At 41.6% G+C, this 22,194-nt stretch overlaps 1 protein-coding gene across 2 annotated transcripts; it reads left to right on the forward strand.

Moving 5' to 3' along the window:
- The first annotated feature begins 591 nt into the window (after window positions 1–591).
- Window positions 592–8,136, forward strand: timmdc1 (translocase of inner mitochondrial membrane domain containing 1). 2 transcript variants are annotated; one of them, XM_061032319.1, is made up of 9 exons: window positions 592–764; window positions 1,450–1,527; window positions 1,652–1,999; window positions 3,186–3,351; window positions 3,544–3,632; window positions 3,910–3,977; window positions 5,906–5,984; window positions 7,130–7,240; window positions 7,329–8,136. In XM_061032319.1, the coding sequence occupies exons 3-9, from the start codon at window positions 1,674–1,676 to the stop codon at window positions 7,474–7,476; spliced, it is 987 nt and encodes a 328-aa protein (XP_060888302.1). In that variant the 5' UTR covers window positions 592–764; window positions 1,450–1,527; window positions 1,652–1,673; the 3' UTR covers window positions 7,477–8,136. The 2 variants fall into 2 exon arrangements, with proteins under 2 accessions (XP_060888302.1, XP_060888301.1); XM_061032318.1 differs by lacking the exon at window positions 1,450–1,527 and having other exon boundaries at window positions 593–764.
- The last annotated feature ends 14,058 nt before the right edge of the window (window positions 8,137–22,194 follow it).

Below are 22,194 nucleotides of genomic sequence, written 5' to 3' on the forward strand. Positions count from 1 at the left end.
GAATGGTATTATCTACACCTTTTTTGTTAGATACGTTTTTTTTAATCAGTTATCTTATTGTAACGTGAGGGTCCGATGTGTGGGTGGATGGATCACTCTAGTTAAGAGAAACAGAAGAATGGAGACAGATGACTTTCTCAGCAGCACTTTACTGTCATCCACATTGTTCTGCTACACAACAAACACAACACTTCCTCGTTACTCATCACATGTCCCGTCGTTAGCCAATCAGAGGTTAGGTTGATTAAACTCAAGGCAAACATTATGACAAACACAGAGATACAATATCATTTGGTCACAGTTACTAGGTGCTACTGCAAATATTAAATCATGTAAATATATCAATATTAACTTTGTAAACTCATATGTAAATAGTTCACTGTATAAATGTTAACTTATTTTTAACTTAAACTTAAATACATGAATTAACTCAAATGTATGAATTTACTATACTTTTAAATCTTTTTTACATATCAGCTTCCCCACCGTTAGTGCCTTTACATTTGGACACGAAGTGTAATTGCTAAGTCCTCCCACCGACAGGCGGCGCTGTGTTTACATCTGATCCTTGAAGCTGTTTACTCTTCTCTTCTACCTTGTGTCAAAGGTTGGAAAGCCGGTGGGATGTCTCTGGAAGTCAAGAAAGTCCACACAGTAGAAGGGCAATTATGTAAAACAGATACATAGACTGAGTACAAATAATTAGTTTTAGTGAATTCTCTTCAAACAAACTGCCTTCTTCAGGACGCACGCGCCGCTCGCTGGTAAGCTGCCTTTTCTATGTTACACAGAAGCTAGCATGCTAAGGGCTAACCACACAGCTCCTATTATCGGATTATTCTTGTAATTTATAACGATAATGGCACGTAAACAGACTACTGGAAAGCGTCTGTTCTACATTAACAATGTGAAGTAAACTGGTACATTTGTCTAAAGAGGAATACGAGTGGTGAGACTTAACCGAGGTAACCCAGGTGTATCTAATCAAGCTAAGTGAAGTGTAATGCTAAGTTACTAACTCGGAGCAGGTTGACATGAGCAGAGGCTACGGGGGATATTCTCATATTCTCATTTATTAAGGTGGAAACTATGTTCTAAATAACCTAGAAGAAAACACTGGTTTATTGACAAATGCTAATTTAAGTAAACACAAGTCAGACTCCTGCCATAATACTGCAATATACCTCAGCATAGTGTGAAACTAGCTAATTGTTCACACGACACATTAAAGGCTGTGAGCTGCAATTTGGTGCCTTGACGAAAGTGTGGAGCAACAGATTATTACAATTAAACATGTGCTGTCAGTCTTTGGAAATGAACTGATATGCTCTAGTTTAGAGTGTCAGGTATTCACAGGCGTCACATTATTAAAGTGAGGGAATACAGCAGCATTGGATACATATCAATAAACATAATGAATCTTTGGCATTTCTATATGACTACTTGCAGATTTCTAAGACTGGAATAATCATCCCTGAAAGTCTGCTTGTGTGCAACATTTAACATCTGCTGAGATGAAATGCCAGTGTAAGCCCTACCAGGAATCCACTCGCCTTAAGGCTGTTACATTTGAGGATGGAGCTTAAAGTCAAGGCAGTGAGCGCAACATCCAAAACCCATGGCCATGTGTTTTCTGCCTCTCTTGCTGCAGCCCTGATGCCAGCTGAAGCGTGATGCATCCAGAGGGGCGCAGAGCAGGCCGTGCCCTGCAGAGACCTCGAGCAGATTTAGCCCCTTGGGGCACTCTGAGCACCGGCCTTCTGCAGGGCCTCATCCAGAACGCCAGGCCTCGTTCCTTCTGCTTCCTTCTCCCCAGGGTGCATGCAGCTGATGTGGCTGCTTCCCAGCCGACACAGATGCCCTCTTTTTCCCCCTCCTCCCCCTCTACCAGCTCATCTCCTGCACCCCTCCCCTCTTCCAGCACCCTGCCAAGCAACGTGGGCAAGCCAGAGTTCCCAGACACAGGATGGGAACGCATCAAGGACCTCTTTGACAGAGAGTTAGTATTCTTGTGTCTTCTAATTAAAGTTTTTATTACTTTAAAAAGATCTGTTGTTGTACACATAAGAAAAGCAACAGTTTGTCCTCTGTGCTGCATATACTTCATTAAATGTTGCTGTTATGAATAGCTTTGCATAATTAGACAAGGGATTGTCCAAATAAGAGCTGAAACAACTATCTAACTAAATCAATTTATATTCCAAACCTGGATGTAACATTCAGTCTCAACTGTTTTATGTGCATTGTTTTTTAAATGCCCCTTGTCTATTTTTAAGACTATTTATCTTTATAATGTTTGTAATGTTATGCTTTCTACTGCTTTTTACTGCAAAGTTCTTCCTGGTTAGAGGATATTTAAAAAAAGATCAGCTAAACTGATGCTTGATTAGTATTTCAACAGGAAGCTGATTGGCCTCTGTTCTAATAATTAATGTAATAATAATCAATCATCTTTGGAATAAAAGTGTTTTAAATACAATATTCAATTTGAAGGTGACATCTAGAGGATAGGAAAACTAAGATGGAGCTTTTAAGTAACTTAGCAGATTTTTCCCCGTGGCATTTAAATGAAGAAATGATTAAATAGTTATTGTAGACAGTAATAAAGAGACACATAACGAAGTCATCTTTTCACCACCAGAGGGAGCCATAGTAGAAGAGGCAGAGTTCAAAATTTGTGTTTGTCACATGCTCATACAGATGTGCAGTGAAATGTAACGACTGTTCCGCAAGGCCATGCAATAAACTCAAATTACTAATACACATAAATACAGTAGAAATAGAAATATAATGTACAATTAAAAAAAGAAATATTTGAATATACAAAATATAGAATAATGTAAACAGTGCCATACAGTTTTTAAGTGTTAGCCCTCTGTATTCTGGACGTGGGCTAACATAGACCAGCATGTCCTGAATGATCACTACATGTTAATTTGCACCTGCTACTACAATACTAAAAAGATTCTTATTTACATTTTATTAGGTGACATTTAGTCTGGGATTGACATCATCCATTAATCAATAGTTTATCAAAACCTTTGATGAGTTTTCTATTTACCCTCTGAACATTAAAAATCCAAAAACAAAACTTCTTTTATATCATTTGAGTGAGTCACTCTTTTTTTATACGTTGATGTTAATTGAATGAAATGTCACTGAGTTTGGATCCTGTCTCTCTGCAGAGCGACACATAAATACCCAGAGGAGCTGACCAACGTGATGAAGGGCGGCCTTGTGGCCGCACTCGCCGGCCTGATCTACGGCGGCCTGCCAGCAGCTCGCCACGCCAGGGAGAGGTATATCCAGAGTAGCCAGGCGGAAATCTACACGAGCAGAGTGGACGCAGTGGTGAGTGTGTGAATGACTGAAAATCAACTGTGTGCCCTAAACTTTGGAGTTACATTAGAAAAAAGCTGTAACGATTCAACACAGAAACTGGCTGGATAATCTGAAATAATCCAAATGGATGTGACAGTGATCAGTGTCTTTGTGCTGTAATTAAGATGACTTCCTCTCGGTTCTGTTTCCCTTCTCGTTCAGCGCTCTGCTCACAACGCAGCGATCCGGGGCTTTGTCAGATACGGCTGGAGATGGAGCTGGAGAGTGGCTGCTTTTGTCACCTTGTTCAAGTAAGACAACAAACAGAATAAGCCACACGACTTCAGTAGAACATGATGGACTTTTACTGTTTGTAAGGAGGCATTTCACTTGTTTTATAAATAACTAGCATTAGATGGAGGGCTTTTCTTCTGAACCAGCTCAGATGAACTGAACTCTGTGTGGCTCTTTATTCTAATAACTTGTTTTTTTAAGGATTATCACAACATTATTTTCACATTTTGTAATCATACATATACAGTATATATATATATTTATATTTCCCTCATCTGTCTCCTCCCTCTCTAGTTCTGTTAGCACAGGACTTTCTGTGTACCGAGACAAGAACGCCATCAGTCATTACGCCGCTGCTGGAGGTGAGTCACACAGTCTTCAACACAGCCCGATCAAACACAACCAAAAACCTGATAAAGCCTTTCAGCTGTGATTGGACCTGTTGTTTCATGTACACACCTTTTTTTTTTTTTGCATTTTTCTCCTATAAAAATAGAAAAGATTGATATTTTTTTCTGCATACATCTCTTAAACAACTTCAGCCCTCCTCAAAACTATCAAATATTGAATAATTTCTAGGAATTTAACTCTTTAAATGCCAGTTTGATTACTTGATCTCACTGTTGTTATTCATGAAAAAAAACACAAATTAGTTATTTTCCATATAACAAATATTTGGTGGCTGGGGGATTGTTTTCAAATCAGTCTTGGATATGTCAAAGATTATCCAAAATATTAACTTTGATGCATTGTTAGTTTTTGTGTGGCATCAGATTTAAAATGTAGTTCCCTGTTTGGACATTGGAGGGCCAAAATGTCCAATTTACAAAAAATTCTATAAAAATCAGAGGTGGGACAAAGTCATTGCTTTGCAAGTCACAAGAAAGCCTCAAGTCTTTGGTCTCAAGTCCCAAGTAAAGACAGGCAAGTCTCAAGTCGAGTCACAAGTCCTAACCTTTGAATTTCGAGTCCTGAACAAGTCATTAGCTCTCTTCACCAAATTAAATGCCATTTTCACAGAGTAATAATTTGTTACAGTTACACAAATCATGATTGCTTGTATGATTTTATTTAGCCTACTTCTTGAAAATAACAATACCAGTGCGACTGACTCTGTTTTGTTTATTTTTCCTAAATTCTGTTTTTTCCATTTTTATTTGACTGAATTATGTGTTTGACGGTGTGTTCCATTAGATCAGATCACTGATTTGGGTCATTTTATTAGATCATGTCATGAAATTGAGACATTTTAAAATATAAATGAACTCGCCTTTATTTATTTTGCGTGCGCGCGCGTGTGTGTTTGTCAGCTTGCGCCTGCAACATGTAAACAGATGAGGAGCAGCAGCGAGAAGCTGCAGGTACACCAAACGCGTGTAAAACTCCTCATATATTTTATAAAAACACTTGGTATAAAAACGTAGGGTTTTTAATAAATCACACCCACATTGAGGCAAATCCCACGATATTCTGTTCACAGTTGATTATATTTTCATTGTAAAACTCTGTGATTCCGTCCGTGTTTTGCGCATCGCGGAAATTATATATGGGACCTAAAATAACATTAAAACCTCAAGTATTTTCAAGTCATTAGGCTCAAGTCCAAGGGAAGTCCGAAGTCATTGGTGTTGAAGTCCAAGTCGAGTTGCAAGTCTTTCATGATTTTGTCAAGTCGAGTCCAAAGTCATCAAATCTGTGACTCGAGTCCAAGTCATGTGACTCGAGTCCACACCTCTGATAAAAATAGAACAGATTGATATTATTTTCTACTTTTTTTTGCATAAATCTCTTAAACAACTCCAGCCCTGCTCAAAACTATCAAATATTGAGTATTTATCATGAATTTAACAATTTAAATGCCAGAATCATGTTATCAAACTGGCATTTAAAGGGTTAAATTCCTAAAAATGATTGAATGTTCGGTACTTTTGAGCAGGGCTGAAGTTGTTTAAGAGATTTATGCAAAAAAAAGTAGAAAATAATATCAATCTGTTCTATTTTTATAGCAGTTTTTTGGAAGTGGGCATTTTTGTCCTTAGTGACTTAAGAGGGTAGTAAATTAAACTGATGTCTGAGGTGTGAAACTGTTTGAGTAGTTGAGCTTTGTACTGTTTGTAAAACTCCTGCTTTGACGTTCGAGTTAGAACTCTTCTTATCCATGTTTAACCCTTCGATTGTTCCAGCACACGCAGTGCACATGCCAGGACACTGAGCTATAAATGATAGATGTCTCTGTGTGTGTGTGTGTGTGTGTGTGTGTGTGTGTGTGTCTGTGTGTGTGTGTGTGTAGCTGTGACTGGAGGACTCTTCAGGCTGAACCTGGGTCTGGGAGGTCTGGTGGCAGGGACGATCATCGGGGCAGTGCTGGGGTGAGTTTGGCTTCTGCTTCCACACACACACACACACACACACACACACACACATACTCTAACAGTCACATCTATTTTGAACAGCTACTCATCTCTTTGTTTAAATCCTACACACAGTTTGAGCCCTGTTGTGGATTTATTTTGAACACACACATTTGTTCAAACTTCTGTGTGTGCGTCCTTGTTCAGTCTCATGTGCTTGAGTGCTGCAGTGAGCACTCTGGCAGCCAGCTGTGCCCCTCCCAGCAACCCTCTGTCGCCCAGCTGAACCCCCCCCCCCCCCCCCCACACACACACACACACACACACACACACACACACACACACACACACACACCGCCCGACCTCCATCTCTGTTCACTGTTCACTGTGCCAGAGGGACTCATGTGTGCTGCAGAGGGGCCATGTTTTGGGTACAAGAGCGAGGAGGCGGGGCCAACTCAGCAGCTGCCCCCTGTGCATTTCTACCACCTCTGTCATCTCCATCTACCATGATGTGATCTGGACTCACTCTGTCCCCCTTTACACACTTCATGTGAGCGCACAGAGCCAAAGTGCAGTTGTTGGATTTGATGGTGTAATGGAGATTGAGTGTGAGGTTTTTGATTGTGAATAAGAGCAGAGGCGCTGGTTTGGATCGTCTCTGTAAGCGTCACCTCCAGGTTGGCTCGGCCCCTGGCCTCTCCTCCTGTTGGCCCCGTACAAACACTGCCTCCTCTTCACTCTCTGCATCAGGGAGCAGCCACCTGGAGCATGTGATGTGTGCAAACAGTCCAGGTGCAGTCAGGGCAGCAGAGGATAAAAATGAAAGCACATCACGCTCTAGAGATTACCCTCTTTAAGCTTACATAGAGGTGTGACTCAAAGGTTTGGGCCTGCAGAGGAGGGGGTGACTCTGTGAGAGACAGCTGAGACACAGCTGACTCTTAACTTGTCCGAGTGGTGCAAAAGCTTTGAAGATTTCTGCAACTAAAAATAGCAAGCAGGCAATGTTTAAATACCCCTTTTAAAACCCATTTGTCTCAAAAACGTCCATTAAATCGTCTTAAAATGGATTCATGTATTTAATAGACATTTCACAACGTACTGATCTTTTAAACATATAAAGAAATGAGTAGTGTTTGTAATATTTGCTTTGTGCTTAGGATTCCCAGCGGTGCATTGATCCTCAGCATGCAGTCGTTGGGAGGAGAAAGCGCCATAGAGAGGAGGAGGAGGGAGCGCAGTGAGCTCTATGATCTCAGACTAGCAGAATGGTGAGATGATAGAAGGGTTAAGGACTTTCTCATTTTGTTTTTAAACATGTCTGACTTCACCTGTCACTCTCCTGCTGTCGTTCTGTAGGAAAGCTCGTCTGCAGTTGACAGATGAGCTGATTGGAGATCTGAATACCAGCTCTCAGGCGGAGGAAACCAGTAAGGACATGCAAAGGATCCAGGAACTGCTGAGTTCAGCACCGAACGAGGACCTGATCCAGGACTCAGGTCACTGACCCTGTGATGTGTTGGACGTTACAGGTGGGACTTCACACAGCTTTGAGGATTAATAAAAGGCTCTCTTTATTTTCACCTGGACTCCTTCTCTGGATCTGTTTCACATCACAATGAAAGGACAAACTCCTGACTGAGTGCTCTGGAGCCCAGTAGACATTTCACTGGTACAATGTTTCTGTATTTTGTCTTTGTGAGGACATATCATGCTTAAAGAGGTGGGGAGTATGAAACTTCAAAATGTAAGCTTTAGGTTCTCTTGAGTGTATGAAATGCTGGATGTCAATTATGGTTCTCACAAGTGTGTGTGTGTGTGTGTCACATGGTCTCACATTTGGCTGTTTACTTTCTCACCTTTTTGAATTCCTGTTTTATTGCACACAGTTAAAAAAAAAAGTCTTTATTTATATTTAATTCTCCAACATTATGAAGTTAAAGTGCAGCGTCAGATTTGAAACAAAGTGAGAAAGAAAGCTTATGGGCTTAGATTTACCAGTATCCACACGTAGTGAGAAAATCTGTGATAGTCATAATCAGTCATGATACACCTCAATCACACTTCATCAACTGAAAGAAAGAGTCTTCAGATTCAGCATAACCCCTCCTCCTTTTTTGAGTCGTTCCAGTCTGGAATAAATCTGAATAAAACATGTGAACAAGTACTCTTTTCTTTAAATCCATACTTTTATTCAAATCCATCTCTCAGAAGGGAAGAAGTGCATCACTAAAAACTAGGCAGAGTTTCCTTCCCTTTGCTCATCTTGCTTCATCCACATTCTTCTGATCCATGTCATGTCTGTATGATGTGTAGTGTGCTTCTGACTGTCCCTCCTGGGCTCTTCAACAACTAGGTCAATCATGGCCCCTAAACAAGATGTGACACAGACACAGCTGGGGCCCTGCTGACATGCAGACTGACAGCCAATAGGAATGAGATGAGGACACCTGGCTCTGCAGGTAACATCTTCTTAGTCTTAATGAATACTACACTTTGAGCTTCTACAGGTCGGGTTAGAGAGCTGCTTATAGCTGAGTCATGAAAATAATGTGAAAATTATTAAGAGAGCAGGTTTGACACTCGAGAGTCCGACCTTTAACTGTCATTGTTAAACATTCACTGAAACTTCAAAATCAGACATCTTCTCTAACAGTCAGTAAATTAAGTCTTTCAAATTGTGATCAAATATATACTTTAGGAGCCAAAGTGCTTGTTTTATTTGATCCTTGCAAGAAACCCCAACACAACACTGCACGTTTGTATTTGGGTGTAATTCTGACACTGACCACTAGGTGGAGTCTTGACTTGTGCTGTGCATAAAGCCAAGGCTCGAGGCTACAGAATGGGACATTTATTATGAACTAAACTAAACAGATTGAACACTCTATTGGTTATACTCTATAATTATTGATTGAATTTTTTTTTTAAATCATAATGAATAAAATTAAATAAATAATAATAGTAAGGGAATATTGTGAAAATCTGGGAATAAATTCCTTACCAACCAATTTCTATGCCAATGTGTTTCTAAAGGTGTCTAGTTACACATATAAAGAGATTTAAATTCAACTCCTGTAGGAAAATCCGTGAGAGCTGCTGAAACTTCAGGTACCTGGAACCCTATTGGTTGAAAATTTTTACATGTGCCTTAAATAGCATATTTAGGCTCAAATTAGGGGTTATTTGGGATGCTGAATCCATTGCAAGCATTTATTTTGCACCAAAACCACTCCTTGGTAGAGAAATGGCCACACCCACTTTTCCAGCTCTCTTGAAAACCCTTTGTTTAGGTGAAAATCGATGTTGCTTGTTGCATGTGAATTATAAAGTATCTTCATAGGTCTATTTATAAATGTATTAGTGATGGCAACTACCTTTTATTAACTGTTAAATGTTGCAGTTGGTTAACATTTGTAGCAAGTGAGTGAGTTTTGAGTGGCAGGTGCCAGACGTGCTCAAGCCATCCTGTGGATCATGGACAGACACAATAGATTCCACACATCAAATAATATTCACTGGTCAAAGATGATTTTAACTCTGATATGTACGTATTACTTACATTATTTACAACTGTAAATATTGAATGTCACTACATTGATTAATACTATTATAAGGAGTGTACTGTCATCAAACTAGCTTATAGCTAGGTAGTCTGGTTAGTTAGCTAGCATCCACACACCCCAAGTGCATCTGATTACTATTTTACTTACTTGAATGATAGCTGACTGCCTCATGCTAACATTAGCTAGCTATCGCAGGGGCTTGTTTTGGTTTCTCAAGGTCTTTTTGCAGTAACTGTTCATCTGACCCCCTATTTGCTTCAAAATACAACATAGTAGAGAAGATATCTGTCCACGTGACAAAGGATGTCTTGCATGTCACAAGAATTCTTACAGATTTTTTTTTTTTTTAATTAAGATTCTACGAGACAGATGGTCATTACTCCAAGACAAAAGATGTAGGAAGGAAAACTGATGAGGAGCGAGACGCTGTGTTTTATGAGCTCTGTGAATGGTTAGACCTGGAACTCATGGGCATGGGGTTATGACACTTGACCAAGTCCACATAAAAATGCAGCAGTTTGATCAGTCACTGGATAAGAATCTCTCATATTCAAAGAAGTGGCTGAAGCAGAAGCTCCTAGAGAAATACCAGGATACACTGTATTTCAAATCACAGAAGAGGATAGCAGATGTTCACTGTTTCAAAGATAAGACCAGCAACATCCTTCAAGAGCAACATGCTAACATTAAGTTTGGAAATGAGAAGACTCAAACCTTAAAGACTGCACTAAAGTTAATTTGCAATGACATCACCACTATTGATATAGATCCAAAGTCATACCCAACTGCACACAGTATGACTGATATCCCTAGTCAGCTGGCACTTGTTCCTGAGAGCCTTCAGATGTTGTGAGGACGGATGAAAGAGTAGCAAAGGCCTTTTGGCCTCGGTCAGGGGTATTGCCGTACATGATGGGGCTTGCCATACAACTGTATTATAGATTTGGGTCAAAGTGGATGCTCAACAAGTTACGCCGGTTAGGGTACACAGAATCTTATGCAGAAATACAAAATTACAAATACTGCTTCCTCAATGACAAGAATGGAGTGGGCATCTCTGATGCTTCTAGCGCTCTTGGTACCATTGTTGAAGAAACCGACAATCAGATAGATGATGAGGTTGACATCCAACTTGGGGGTATTAGTTACGACAGCTGGTAAAAGTGAAATACAAAGTTATGTGACACACAGAAATGTGTGTTCACATTATGTGATTTATTTTTGTGTATTGTGTATATTTCAATATGTAAATGTCTAATTGGGAGCATTAGTTCTGTTATTTTGTGTAAAATGTAATTTAGAGTGTGGTTCCAATTTGTGCCAGAAGGAGGCGTAACCTCCAGGTGTGACAGCTTAGTGTGCTCGGCAGCCCTCGTCTTCAGACTAGAAGAAGCGAGGATAAGAAACACACTACATTGGTTTGTCTCATTATTTCCCTGTTATTAACAGGACAAATCTAATCTGGCAACAGTCCTCCATACGGGGCCTGTTACAGATTCTTCGTGGCCCGTACAGGGATTGGCTCTAAATGTTTATCAGGAGCTGATCCCAAAAATCGACGATACCTGCAAAGAGAGCTGTTGGTGTGATGCCTGCTGCTGGACGGTGAGCTGTTGGCGTGATCCATTGGAGCTGTGACCCACTGAGAGCAGACGAGTAGCTGAGAGGGACCGACGGTGAATGACTGGAGAAGACATGGCAGACAGCGAAAGGAAGAGCCTGGTGTGGAACATCAGGAAGAGCCTGTTTTCGTTGTCATCTGATAATCTTTTCCAGATTGCTGTTAACGTTGGCCCAGTTGCAGACAAAGACTCGTCAGAGCTTTCAAGTGGAGACGCGGAGGGATGTTTTGAGTACATCCACGCCTTCATGTACAGTAAGGACCTTTTTAGAAGCCAAGGACATGGGTATTGGTGAATTGTTAGCCTTGAAAGATGTTGTTGATGATGTTGTCCAGTCTCAAAGTGGTGTTACCATAAATGTTGAGCAAAGTGAAAACGCAAAGCCACAGCCCACACTTACTACTGCTCCACCTGTTGAAGTAGTTAGTCCAGCCACAGTTAATGTACCACTTGCTGATGCAGCTAGTGTAGACACTGCTGCCCTAGCTAACCCACGGCTGTTCACAAAAACAACTGATGATGCTGCATTGAGTCATGTCAATGTTTTACCAGATAATGTCCAGAGAATGATTTCTGATTACAAAGATTTGGGTAAAACACTTCGTGGTCTTGTACACATTCCTACTTCACAAGACACCACACAACCTACTCCAACACAACATAGCATGCAACCAGACACTACCAGACACCCTGCACCAGAACAAGTAATGTCTCTGAAGAATCTCCCCTACATTCATCGTCATGAATTTAAGGTTCATGGGGGCCAAATTGGGGATCACTCATCTGACATTAGTTATAACAGTGTGTGTAGACAGATTGAGGAGGGAGTTAAGGACAGTTTTACTGACTCTGAGATAGTGAGAGCTGTGCTGAGGATTATCAAACCTGGAAATTTCAAAGACATGTTAGTAAATAAGGAAGACATGACTGTAGCTGAGCTGAAGGGGTTCCTCCAATCACATTTGGGTGAGAGAAATAGCACAGAACTATTTCAAGAGCTTATGTGTGTGAAACATAATGAACATGAAACCCCGCAACAGTTCCTCTATCGTGTTATTGGCCTGAAACAACGAATCCTTTTCGGTTCAAAACAGTCAGGTAACGGAATTCAGTACAGTCCAGACACAGTACAAGATGTATTTTTACACACAGTGTATCAGGGGATAGGACACAAACACAATGACTTTCGCAGAGAGATGAAATCCCTACTTTCAGACCACACAGTTGCGGATGAGACAATTCTTAAGCACGTCATGAGAATAACTAGCGATGAGAGTGAACGACAGCGTCGGCTAGGGTTAACACAACGCGCAAAACATACTGCTACACATAGTGTACAAGTTGAAGTAGAAAATGTGAAACAGCCAAACATAAAGAAAGAGACTGTTGAACATAAAGCTAAAACAGACACAGTACAGCAGCTTACAGAGAAAATAGATGTACTGACCAAGTTAGTTGACTCACTAGCAGAGACAGTACAGAAAGGACAAACTTGTCGCTGTTCATCTGACAAACCTCATGTAACCAGAAGAGAGAAACCCTACGGATGTCCAAGATGCGTGAAAGAAGGCTTACAGGATTGTAAGCACTGTTTTGCATGCGGAGAACAAGGTCACAGTGCGTTAGGTTGCCTAAAACACCCAAAGCATCAGGGAAACGCGAACCGGTTGCTGCGGGGGGACAAGCAGTAACCGAAGCCCTTTCCAAGTCCCATCAAGAAGATGCTCGAGTTGTGTTAGACATCCACCTTAAAGGCGAGAACAATACAGTCTCTGAAACACCTGATGGCAACAAACGTCGCAAACGCAAGAAAACTGTTGCTGAACCACTGCATGATGTTTCACCATCCCACCAGGGGCTTGTCGCTAAACTAATTGGCAAGAAAGCTTTAACTAAGTGCATCCTCAATGGTCTGGCCGTAAATGCTCTTGTGGACTCTGGGGCTCAAGTCAGCCTAATAGGCAGGCCTTGGAAAGACAAATACCTACCTGATCTTGACATTCACCCATTGTCTGAACTTGCTGAGCTCCTGGAGGACGAAGAAAGTGTATGCAGTGAATGGAGAACTCATCTCATTCGATGGTTGGGTTATCATAACAGTGAACTTACCAGGAAATGAAGACCCAAGTTTATCAATTAGCGTTCCCTTTCTCGTAAGTTCTCTACCTCTTGAGATGCCACTGATAGGGTTTAATGTGGTGGAAGTGGTGACTCGGGGAAAACCAGATCGACTAGTTTCCACTTTAGCCCGGCTGCTAAGCGGAGCCATGTCCATCTCCAATGAAACAGCTCAAAACATTGTTCACTTTGTACAGACCAAAAAGACAGTTACTGCTCAGGGGCGTTTGAGAATTGGTCAGAAAGACAAAGTCATTCCGCAGGTAGCGTTACCTGGGTAAAGTGCAAGGTACCACCTCAGCTAAACCCGTCTGAGTCTTTGGTGTTGTTTGACCCTGAGGAAGGTAGTGTACAGCTACAGCAGCTTGATGTTGGGGAGGGCTTACTGGAAATTCAGACAGGCAGGACCCCCTACGTAGCTGTTCCCCTAGGTAACCACACAAAACATGACATTGTCTTGCCTCGAAAATCCCCCATAGGTAGCATTCAGCCAATCAAAAAGATTGTTGAGACCGACTTACTTACTGACAAAGACATCAAAGTTCAGAGTGCCACTGCTTCTTCAGTTGCCCCAAACTATTCTTCACCATGGCACCCACCAGTTGATATAAGTCACCTTGAGAAGGAGCAACAAGAAATTGTGAAAAAGATGCTGTATGATGAGTCGTCTGCTTTTAAGATAAAGATTTACTTTTATTGATCCCAGCAAGGGGAAATTTCAGTTTTTACACTCTGTTAGTCATGAACACACACATGCAGAAACAGGATCCTATGGACATGCACTAATGGAGAGAAGCCAGAGTGACGGAGCTGCCCACAGCGGGCGCTCCTCAGCTGATGGTGGGGAGGGGGTTCGGTGCCTTGCTCAAGGGCACCACGGCGGTGCTCAGGAGGTGATCTGGCACCTCTCCAGCTACCAGACCAACTTCTACCGACATTCCAGTGCAGAAGGCCTACTCCTCTATCCCAAAGCCATTAGTTACAGAAGTAAAGGAGTATATCCAAGATCTTTTGGCAAAAGGATGGGTCATCAAGTCAAAGTCTCCTTATGCTGCTCCTGTTGTATGTGTCCGCAAAAAGGATGGCTTGCTACGCCTTTGCATCGACTATAGGTTACTGAACCAGAAGACCATCCCTGACAGGCACCCACTACCTCGGATACAAGATCTGACCGATACTTTGGGCGGCCACTCCTGGTTCAGTGTCCTTGACCAAGGTAAGGCATACCACCAAGGGTTCATGGCAGAAGGCTCACGACATCTTACCGCCTTTGTAACTCCCTGGGGGCTGTATGAGTGGGTGAGAATACCCTTTGGCCTGTCAACTGTGCCCGCAGCCTTCCAAAGGAGTATGGAAGAGATGTTGAACTCACTCAGAGACGACTGTTGTATTCCCTACTTGGACGACATCCTTTGCTATGCAAAGACCTTTGAAGAGCATGTTGAAGGTGTTCGCAAAGTCTTAAAAGCACTTCAGCAGCATGGAGCTAAGTTGAGACCCGAGAAATGTGAACTGTTTCGCAGGCAAGTGAGGTATGTGGGTCGTCTTGTATCTGAAGAAGGTGTGCACATTGACCCAAAAGACTTACAGGCTGTGCAGTCTCTTGAGGAGAAAACGCCACAGAGAGTTGGTGGTGTGAGGCGGTTGTTAGGCTTCCTCAGCTACTACCGCAGCTACATACAGGACTTTGCACAAATTGCAAAACCAATGTATGAGCTTCTCCAAGTTAAACCTGGCCTGTCACCAATCAAGGCTAAACAGACAAAAACAAAAGGCCCTCAGCTGTCCTCAAAGACCCCTGTGGAGTGGACCAACGAACACAAAGGAGCACTGAACCATCTCATTGACATGCTCACCAACCCTCCAGTCTTAGCGTACCCCGATTTCAACTTACCTTTTGTGCTGCACACTGACGCCTCTGAGCGTGGCCTTGGTGCTGTACTCTACCAGCGACAAGATGGTAAGTTATAGGGTATGGCTCCAGAACGTTGTCTCCAGCTGAGAAAAACTATCGTCTACACAGCGGGAAATTTGAGTTTTTGGTGCTGAAATGGGCAGTGTGCAAGAAGTTTAGAGATTATCTATACTACGCCCAGCACTTCACCATTTACAACCCCCTGACGTACATCATGAGCACCGCCAAGCTTAATGCTGTTGGGCACCGCTGGGTGGGGGAGTTGTCCGACTTCCGCTTCGAGGTGAAGTACAGACCTGGAAAGGCGAACATAGACGCCGACTTGATATTTATAAGTATGTGACAGAGTGTACTGAAGAGCTGTCACAGGACGTTGTGCAAGCCACATGGAATAGGACCAAAGTTGCTCAGGAAAAGGACGTAGCTTGGGTTGCTGCTCTAACCCTCACTGCAATTGCTGACCAAGAATCTCCCCCACCACTTCCAACCATCAGCAGGGAGGAATTGATCAAAGCTCAGAAGGAAGATGAAGCAGTGGGTGAGATCCTTAAGCTAAAAGAGACCAATGCTGTAATGACCAATGATTTACGACGAACAGTTGGAAGAGCAGCAAGGAAACTTCTTCATGAATGGAGAAAATTACACATTGAAAATGGACTTCTGTACCGACAGACTGATGAGAGACAACAACTTGTCCTCCCAGCCAAATAAAAATCCACAGTGTTAAAGCACCTCCACGATGATATGGGGCACATTGGCACCGATCGAGTACTGTCTTTGGCTAGGGAGAGGTTTTACTGGCCGTACATGAAAAAGGAAGTTGAGGAATATGTCTCAAGGAAATGTCCCTGTATTAAACAGAAGAAACCCACAGTGCATGTCCCAATGGGTGCAATCACCTCAAACTCACCTTTGGATCTGGTGTGCATAGACTATCTTCATCTTGAGACCAGCCGAGGAGGATATGAATATATCCTAGTAGTCGTGGATCATTTCACGAGATTTGCTCAGGCGTATCCTACTAAAAACAAGTCTGGAAAGACGGCAGCAGAGCTCATCTTTGGTGAATTCATCCAGCGTTTCGGATTGCATCACGACCGGGGTCGTGAGTTTGAAAATTAGCTCTTCAGGACACTACGAGAAAAATCTGTCACTGGACATTCGAGAACTTCACCTTATCACCCCCAAGGCAATCCTGCCGAGAGGTTCAATAGAAGCCTTCTGCAGATGCTCAGGACACTCGGTGACAAAGAAAAAGAGCGTTGGAAAGATCATCTCCAAAAGACTGTGCATGCTTACAATTGTACGCGTCATGAATCGACAGGGTATTCCCCCTACTTCCTGCTTTATGGACACCACCCTCATCTCCCTGTAGACTTGCTGTTTGGTCTAATAGGTGAGAAAAGCACAGTGTCACACAAGAACTATGTAGAAAAGTGGGCAGAAAGGATGACTGAAGCGTACAAGATTGCAAGTGCGAACAGCAAACTGTCCAGTGCCCGAGGCAAATCCTACTATGACAAGAAGCTCAGGGGTGTAGTCTTACATCCTGGGGACAGGGTCCTTGTTAGGAATCTCAGCGAGCGGGGTGGTCCAGGGAAACTCAGGTCATATTGGGAACAGAACATCTATGTAGTCAAAGAACAAGTAGCAGACAACCCTGTGTATGTAGTTTACCGTGAGACAGGAGACAAACAAAAGACAAGAGTTCTCCACCGTAACTTACTACTGCTTGTTAATGACTTACCAGTTGAAGCTCCACCATTGAGACTGTAGCGTAATTAAATTATTAAGATGTTATATCTTTATTTAACCTCGGATTTAAGAAGGGGCACCACTTCCTGTTAAAGGAAGAAAATAACTTTAATGGTATAAGTTAATTAATTAATCAGTCAGTTTCATATCTTGAAAGAAGTAAGTTCTGGAAATGTTAAACAAGAAAACACACAGACAAAGTCCTGAATTTTACGTGTAAAATTTAATATAAAAAGGGGTAAACAATAATGTATAGATGACACAGATAAAGAATATGATTAGGATAATGCAATTATAATGTATGGTGACATTATATATTTAGTAATGAGATAAGACGCGGTATTGTTTGAATGATTTAATCAGAAAATGGTCAAAAAGAAAAGGTTGATAAAGGAATTTTGGGATTCTATTTGGATTTAAAGGAGGGCTCTGAATAGACACGACTCATGACTTAATCTTCCAACACCCCTTGCCACCAGCAGTCTTACTGTGAGATGTGTTCAATTGAACTCCGCCGGCTGGTCCCGCGTTTCAGTCTCTGGCAAGCGGTTCTTTTCAGGCCCAGAGAGGTCCACGGGCCAGATTAGATACCTTAACAACTTGGTCGGAGTGTGCAGCTGGGATGGAGATTGTACGTCGGTTCAGCCGTTGTCTCAGAAGCTCCAAGAGGATCCAACAGGAAAAAATATTAAAAAGTCTTTTGATACGTCGATTTCCAATTCAGATTAACCGGATGGCCATCTTGATGAATCCAAATTAAGGAATTGGCGTTCAAAATTGAAGAGCAAAGACTTTGGAGAAGAAAGTTCAAAAACCTTGCTTGAGCCAGAAAGAATTGATGTTCCAAAAATTGTGCGTTGAAAATAAAAGTTCGGCAGAGACTCTCTACGGCACAAACTTAAAAGAAGGGATTCGGACCGAAGTCCGAAGAGAAGAGAGCAAGAGCTGAAGCTCTAAACTTCAAGAAACCAAAACTAAGAACTGAAAACTAAAGATCTGAGCTCAGTGTGAGCTCTTATCACCTGGATGGGAGGAGGGGGTTCTTCAGGCAAAGAGGGGTGCCGCCCACGGGTGACTCCCATTCTGACTGGAGGACAATTGTTTAAACTAAACCGAGTTTACTCAATAAGATTAAGAATAAGAATCTAAACATATATACGTCACCATACATTCATTTTGATATTATTTCTATCAGATCCACGTTGATGTACGTTCACGTCATATATTTAGACAAACATTTCTATCAGATTCATGTTGAGATGAAAATCACATCCTCAGTTAATCCCATCCTGTAGGTGAACAAAAACATGTTATACAGTCAGCATTCTTAATAAGACATATTAATAAAGTAGGAAAAGAAGTTGGTGTCTTTAAATAACACCTTCTATAGCTAATATCAAAGAGTATGCTTTATAACACGTCTAAATGTATAATTATGAAGGTTACGTCTTCATGGATATTCTAACACTAGATGCCAATAGCGCTCCACGTCAAATTCCTATTCAACATAATATCACTCTTATTCCTGTTCTGAAGATCAGATTTTGAGTTTAAAAAGATGATTATAATACATTCAATGTGACGATTACAAATATCTAGATGAAGAAAGACATAAATGTTCATTTGATGCAGAATTGAACGCTGTGGTTTAATCAGTTCTTCAGCAGTCCTTCAACAGATGGTCAATTTTACGACTTTGCAGAGACTGGTTTCGGTCACAGTTCATGTCTTTGGGGTCAATTCGTAGATAGCAGAGTGTTCTGTTTCTGCTTGATTGTTTATTCAAGGTGTTGTAAAAGTTCATAATATCCTGTCTGAGAGGGAGACTTAAATCATTGATCAGTTCCTTTGTTTCTTGGTAAAATAAACCCAGATGTTAATCCACAGTCCTGAGTCCTGCAGGAAGAGAGTTGTAAACGTGACTGCTGATAATGGCTACAAGACCAAAGCCTGCACCAAAGAGACAAAATAAACAAACAAGCAACCGTGACAGACACGTGAGATACCAAAGTGACACAAGTGACTCTGACTCTGAAGGGAGTACTGGAGGATATTGGTTGAGAGTTCCTGCAAAAGAAAGAACACCTGCAATGGAGAACACTTACCATAATATGCCTACCTTAGTTCAAGCTAATCCAGTCCCTGAAAGAACAAATAGCCATGTACAGGTACCTTTAAGGGAAGAAAGAGTGATCAGAGTATCTGTAAGGGAAGACAGACATGAGAATAAGAATGTGACTGTTAGCCAGCCAGCAACTAAGTTGTTACTTGACCCAAACCCCCTGAAGCCGACCCATCTAGTGAGGTTAGAAGGTCAGCTAGAGCGAGAAAGCCAAGACAGATGTTCACATATCAAACATTAGGTGAGCCAACACTACAACCTCATCCTACTGTTGCTACACTCACCTCACCTTACATATCTGCATGGATGGCCTCTCATTACATTCCACAGTCACCAAATCTTACACCTTATATTCCATACACATACGCACCATATACATACACCACACCCTTGTTGTATTGAGTATTTTTTGTAGTGTACTGAAGTTATTGAAAGATTGGATTTAAGATGTCAGGAGCCATTTTTATTTTGTCAGGGAGTGTGTGACACACAGAAATGTGTGTTCACATTATGTGATTTATTTTTGTGTATTGTGTATATTTTAATATGTAAATGTATAATTGGGAGCATTAGTTCTGTTATTTTGTTTAAAATGTAATTTAGAGTATGGTTCCAATTTGTGCCAGAAGGAGGCGTAACCTCCAGGTGAGACAGTTTAGTGTGCTCGGCAGCCCTCGTCTTCCGACTAGAAGAAGCGAGGATAAGAAACACGCTTTGTCTCATTATTTCCCTGTTATTAACAGGACAAATCTAATCTGGCAACAGTCCTCCATACGGGGCCTGTCACAGTTACAATCAGACGAACATCATGGATGTCAATCTGCTCAGTCACTCAGTTTGTCGGAGACAATATAGATTTGAACATTATTTAAATTTATGGGAACACTCCCTTTCATCCTCCCAGTCATCGAATGTGACCCTAAAGACCATCTTCTCCACTCTCAAAGAGTGCATGAGACACTGTCTCCAGGGACAAAGTCACCATAGTGACCTCCGATCTCCCCATCTGACTCAAGGTAGGATATCATAAAGCAGGTGAATCTACCCATCATTTCAAGGTTGGGTGGGTTGTATTGAAACTGATGAAGGTGGCCAAGTCAGATGGTGGGTTGAGCAGAGGGAGGATGAGAAATAGTGATTCAGGCCACAAGTGCTGGGTGCAGACCCTCAACCACTTCTCCGATGTAAACTAGTGCATGAAGGAAGGTGTCAAGAAACACAATCAACTCCACAAAGACCTTTCCAGAACACTGATGAAGAAGCGAGACGCTGAAGCAGTTGAGACCAACCCATTTGATCACGATCGAGTTGCTTGTGTCCTTCTCAACAGGATTCATGAGCACCGCGGGTGACACAGTCAACGCTGAGCGAGCGGAAGTTGGGAGGTAAATGCAGATCAGATTAAAGCTGGATGGACAGTCAGTGACATTGACCATGGAGGTGAAGTTCAAGGTGCTGGCCCTGTCATCACTGAGAAATATTCCCAAGTTCAAAGACAAGAAGGCTTACCTAAACTCACTCAAGTTGTTCACCTGACTGATAATCTTTGCCCAATGGGATATGGCAGTTGAGACAAGCTTAGAGTATGAGCTAACTCCCTTCCCCTTGTCATTGTTGAACAAAAAAGGTCAAAAAATTAACAAGGCGAACAAAACAAAACAAGCCTGAAAGACTGAAGATCCGCTTGACCTCACAGACCAACCCTGCTCCAGTCTGGTGGTTGATGGAGGATGGCTTCTCTACTTGGTAAAGTGGGAACAAGGTCAGACTTGGCAGGAGATTGCAGACAGTTACCTGAGGTTTGTGCAGTGTCTAGGCAGTCGCTCCCAGAAGATCATTGTGGTCTTTGATGGCTATAGTAGCTCGCCAAAAGATCATGACCACATCCAGTGTAAGAATTCCTGCTGTAATCTACAGATTCGACCAGATATGATACATTTGACAACATCAGTGTTTCCCCTACCATTATATTAGGGGGGTGGCTTTTTGTGCCTTTATTGTAGAGATAGGATAGTGGATAGAGTTGGAAATCAGGGGCAGAAGTCATTTAAGGATACCTTTCCGATAGACACACAAAGATTCCTTCAAGTGTTTGTGTGCGCCCCCCCCCCCCCCCCCCCCCAACTCAAATTTAATAATACTTGCATATCAGAGTTAAAATCATCTTGCAATATCTCTTTGATCAGTGAATATTATTTGATATGTGTGGACTCTATTGTGTCTGTCCATGATCCACAGGATGGCTTGAGCACGTCTGGCACCTGCCACTCAAAACTCACTCTCTTGCTACAAATGTTAACCAACTGCATCATTTAACAGTTAATAAAAGGTAGTTGCCATCACTAATACATTTATAAATAGACCTATGAAGATACTTTATAATTCACATGCAACAAGCAACATCGATTTTCACCTAAACAAAGGGTTTTCAAGAGAGCTGGAAAAGTGGGTGTGGCCATTTCTCTACCAAGGAGTGGGTTTGGTGCAAAATAAATGCTTGCAATGGATTCAGCATCCCAAATAACCCCTAATTTGAGCCTAAATATGCTATTTAAGGCACATGTAAAAAATTTCAACCAATAGGGTTCCAGGTACCTGAAGTTTCAGCAGCTCTCACGGATTTTCCTACAGGAGTTGAATTTAAATCTCTTTATATGTGTAACTAGACACCTTTAGAAACACATTGGCATAGAAATTGGTTGGTAAGGAATTTATTCCCAGATTTTCACAATATTCCCTTACTATTATTATTTATTTAATTTTATTCATTATGATTTAAAAAAAAAATTCAATCAATAATTATAGAGTATAACCAATAGAGTGTTCAATCTGTTTAGTTTAGTTCATAATAAATGTCCCATTCTGTAGCCTCGAGCCTTGGCTTTATGCACAGCACAAGTCAAGACTCCACCTAGTGGTCAGTGTCAGAATTACACCCAAATACAAACGTGCAGTGTTGTGTTGGGGTTTCTTGCAAGGATCAAATAAAACAAGCACTTTGGCTCCTAAAGTATATATTTGATCACAATTTGAAAGACTTAATTTACTGACTGTTAGAGAAGATGTCTGATTTTGAAGTTTCAGTGAATGTTTAACAATGACAGTTAAAGGTCGGACTCTCGAGTGT

This window comes from Labrus mixtus, chromosome 24 (genome assembly GCF_963584025.1).
Source record: "Labrus mixtus chromosome 24, fLabMix1.1, whole genome shotgun sequence".
In the NCBI taxonomy this organism is placed as follows: domain Eukaryota; kingdom Metazoa; phylum Chordata; class Actinopteri; order Labriformes; family Labridae; genus Labrus; species Labrus mixtus.

Coding starts and splice junctions, on each gene's coding strand:
- timmdc1 (XM_061032319.1), top strand. CDS start 1,674: ATGCATCCAGAGGGGCGCAGAGCAGGCCGTGCCCTGCAGAGACCTCGA. Junction 3,978..5,905: donor TCATTACGCCGCTGCTGGAG/GTGAGTCACACA, acceptor GTGTGTGTGTAG/CTGTGACTGGAGGACTCTTC. Junction 7,241..7,328: donor GATCTCAGACTAGCAGAATG/GTGAGATGATAG, acceptor GTCGTTCTGTAG/GAAAGCTCGTCTGCAGTTGA.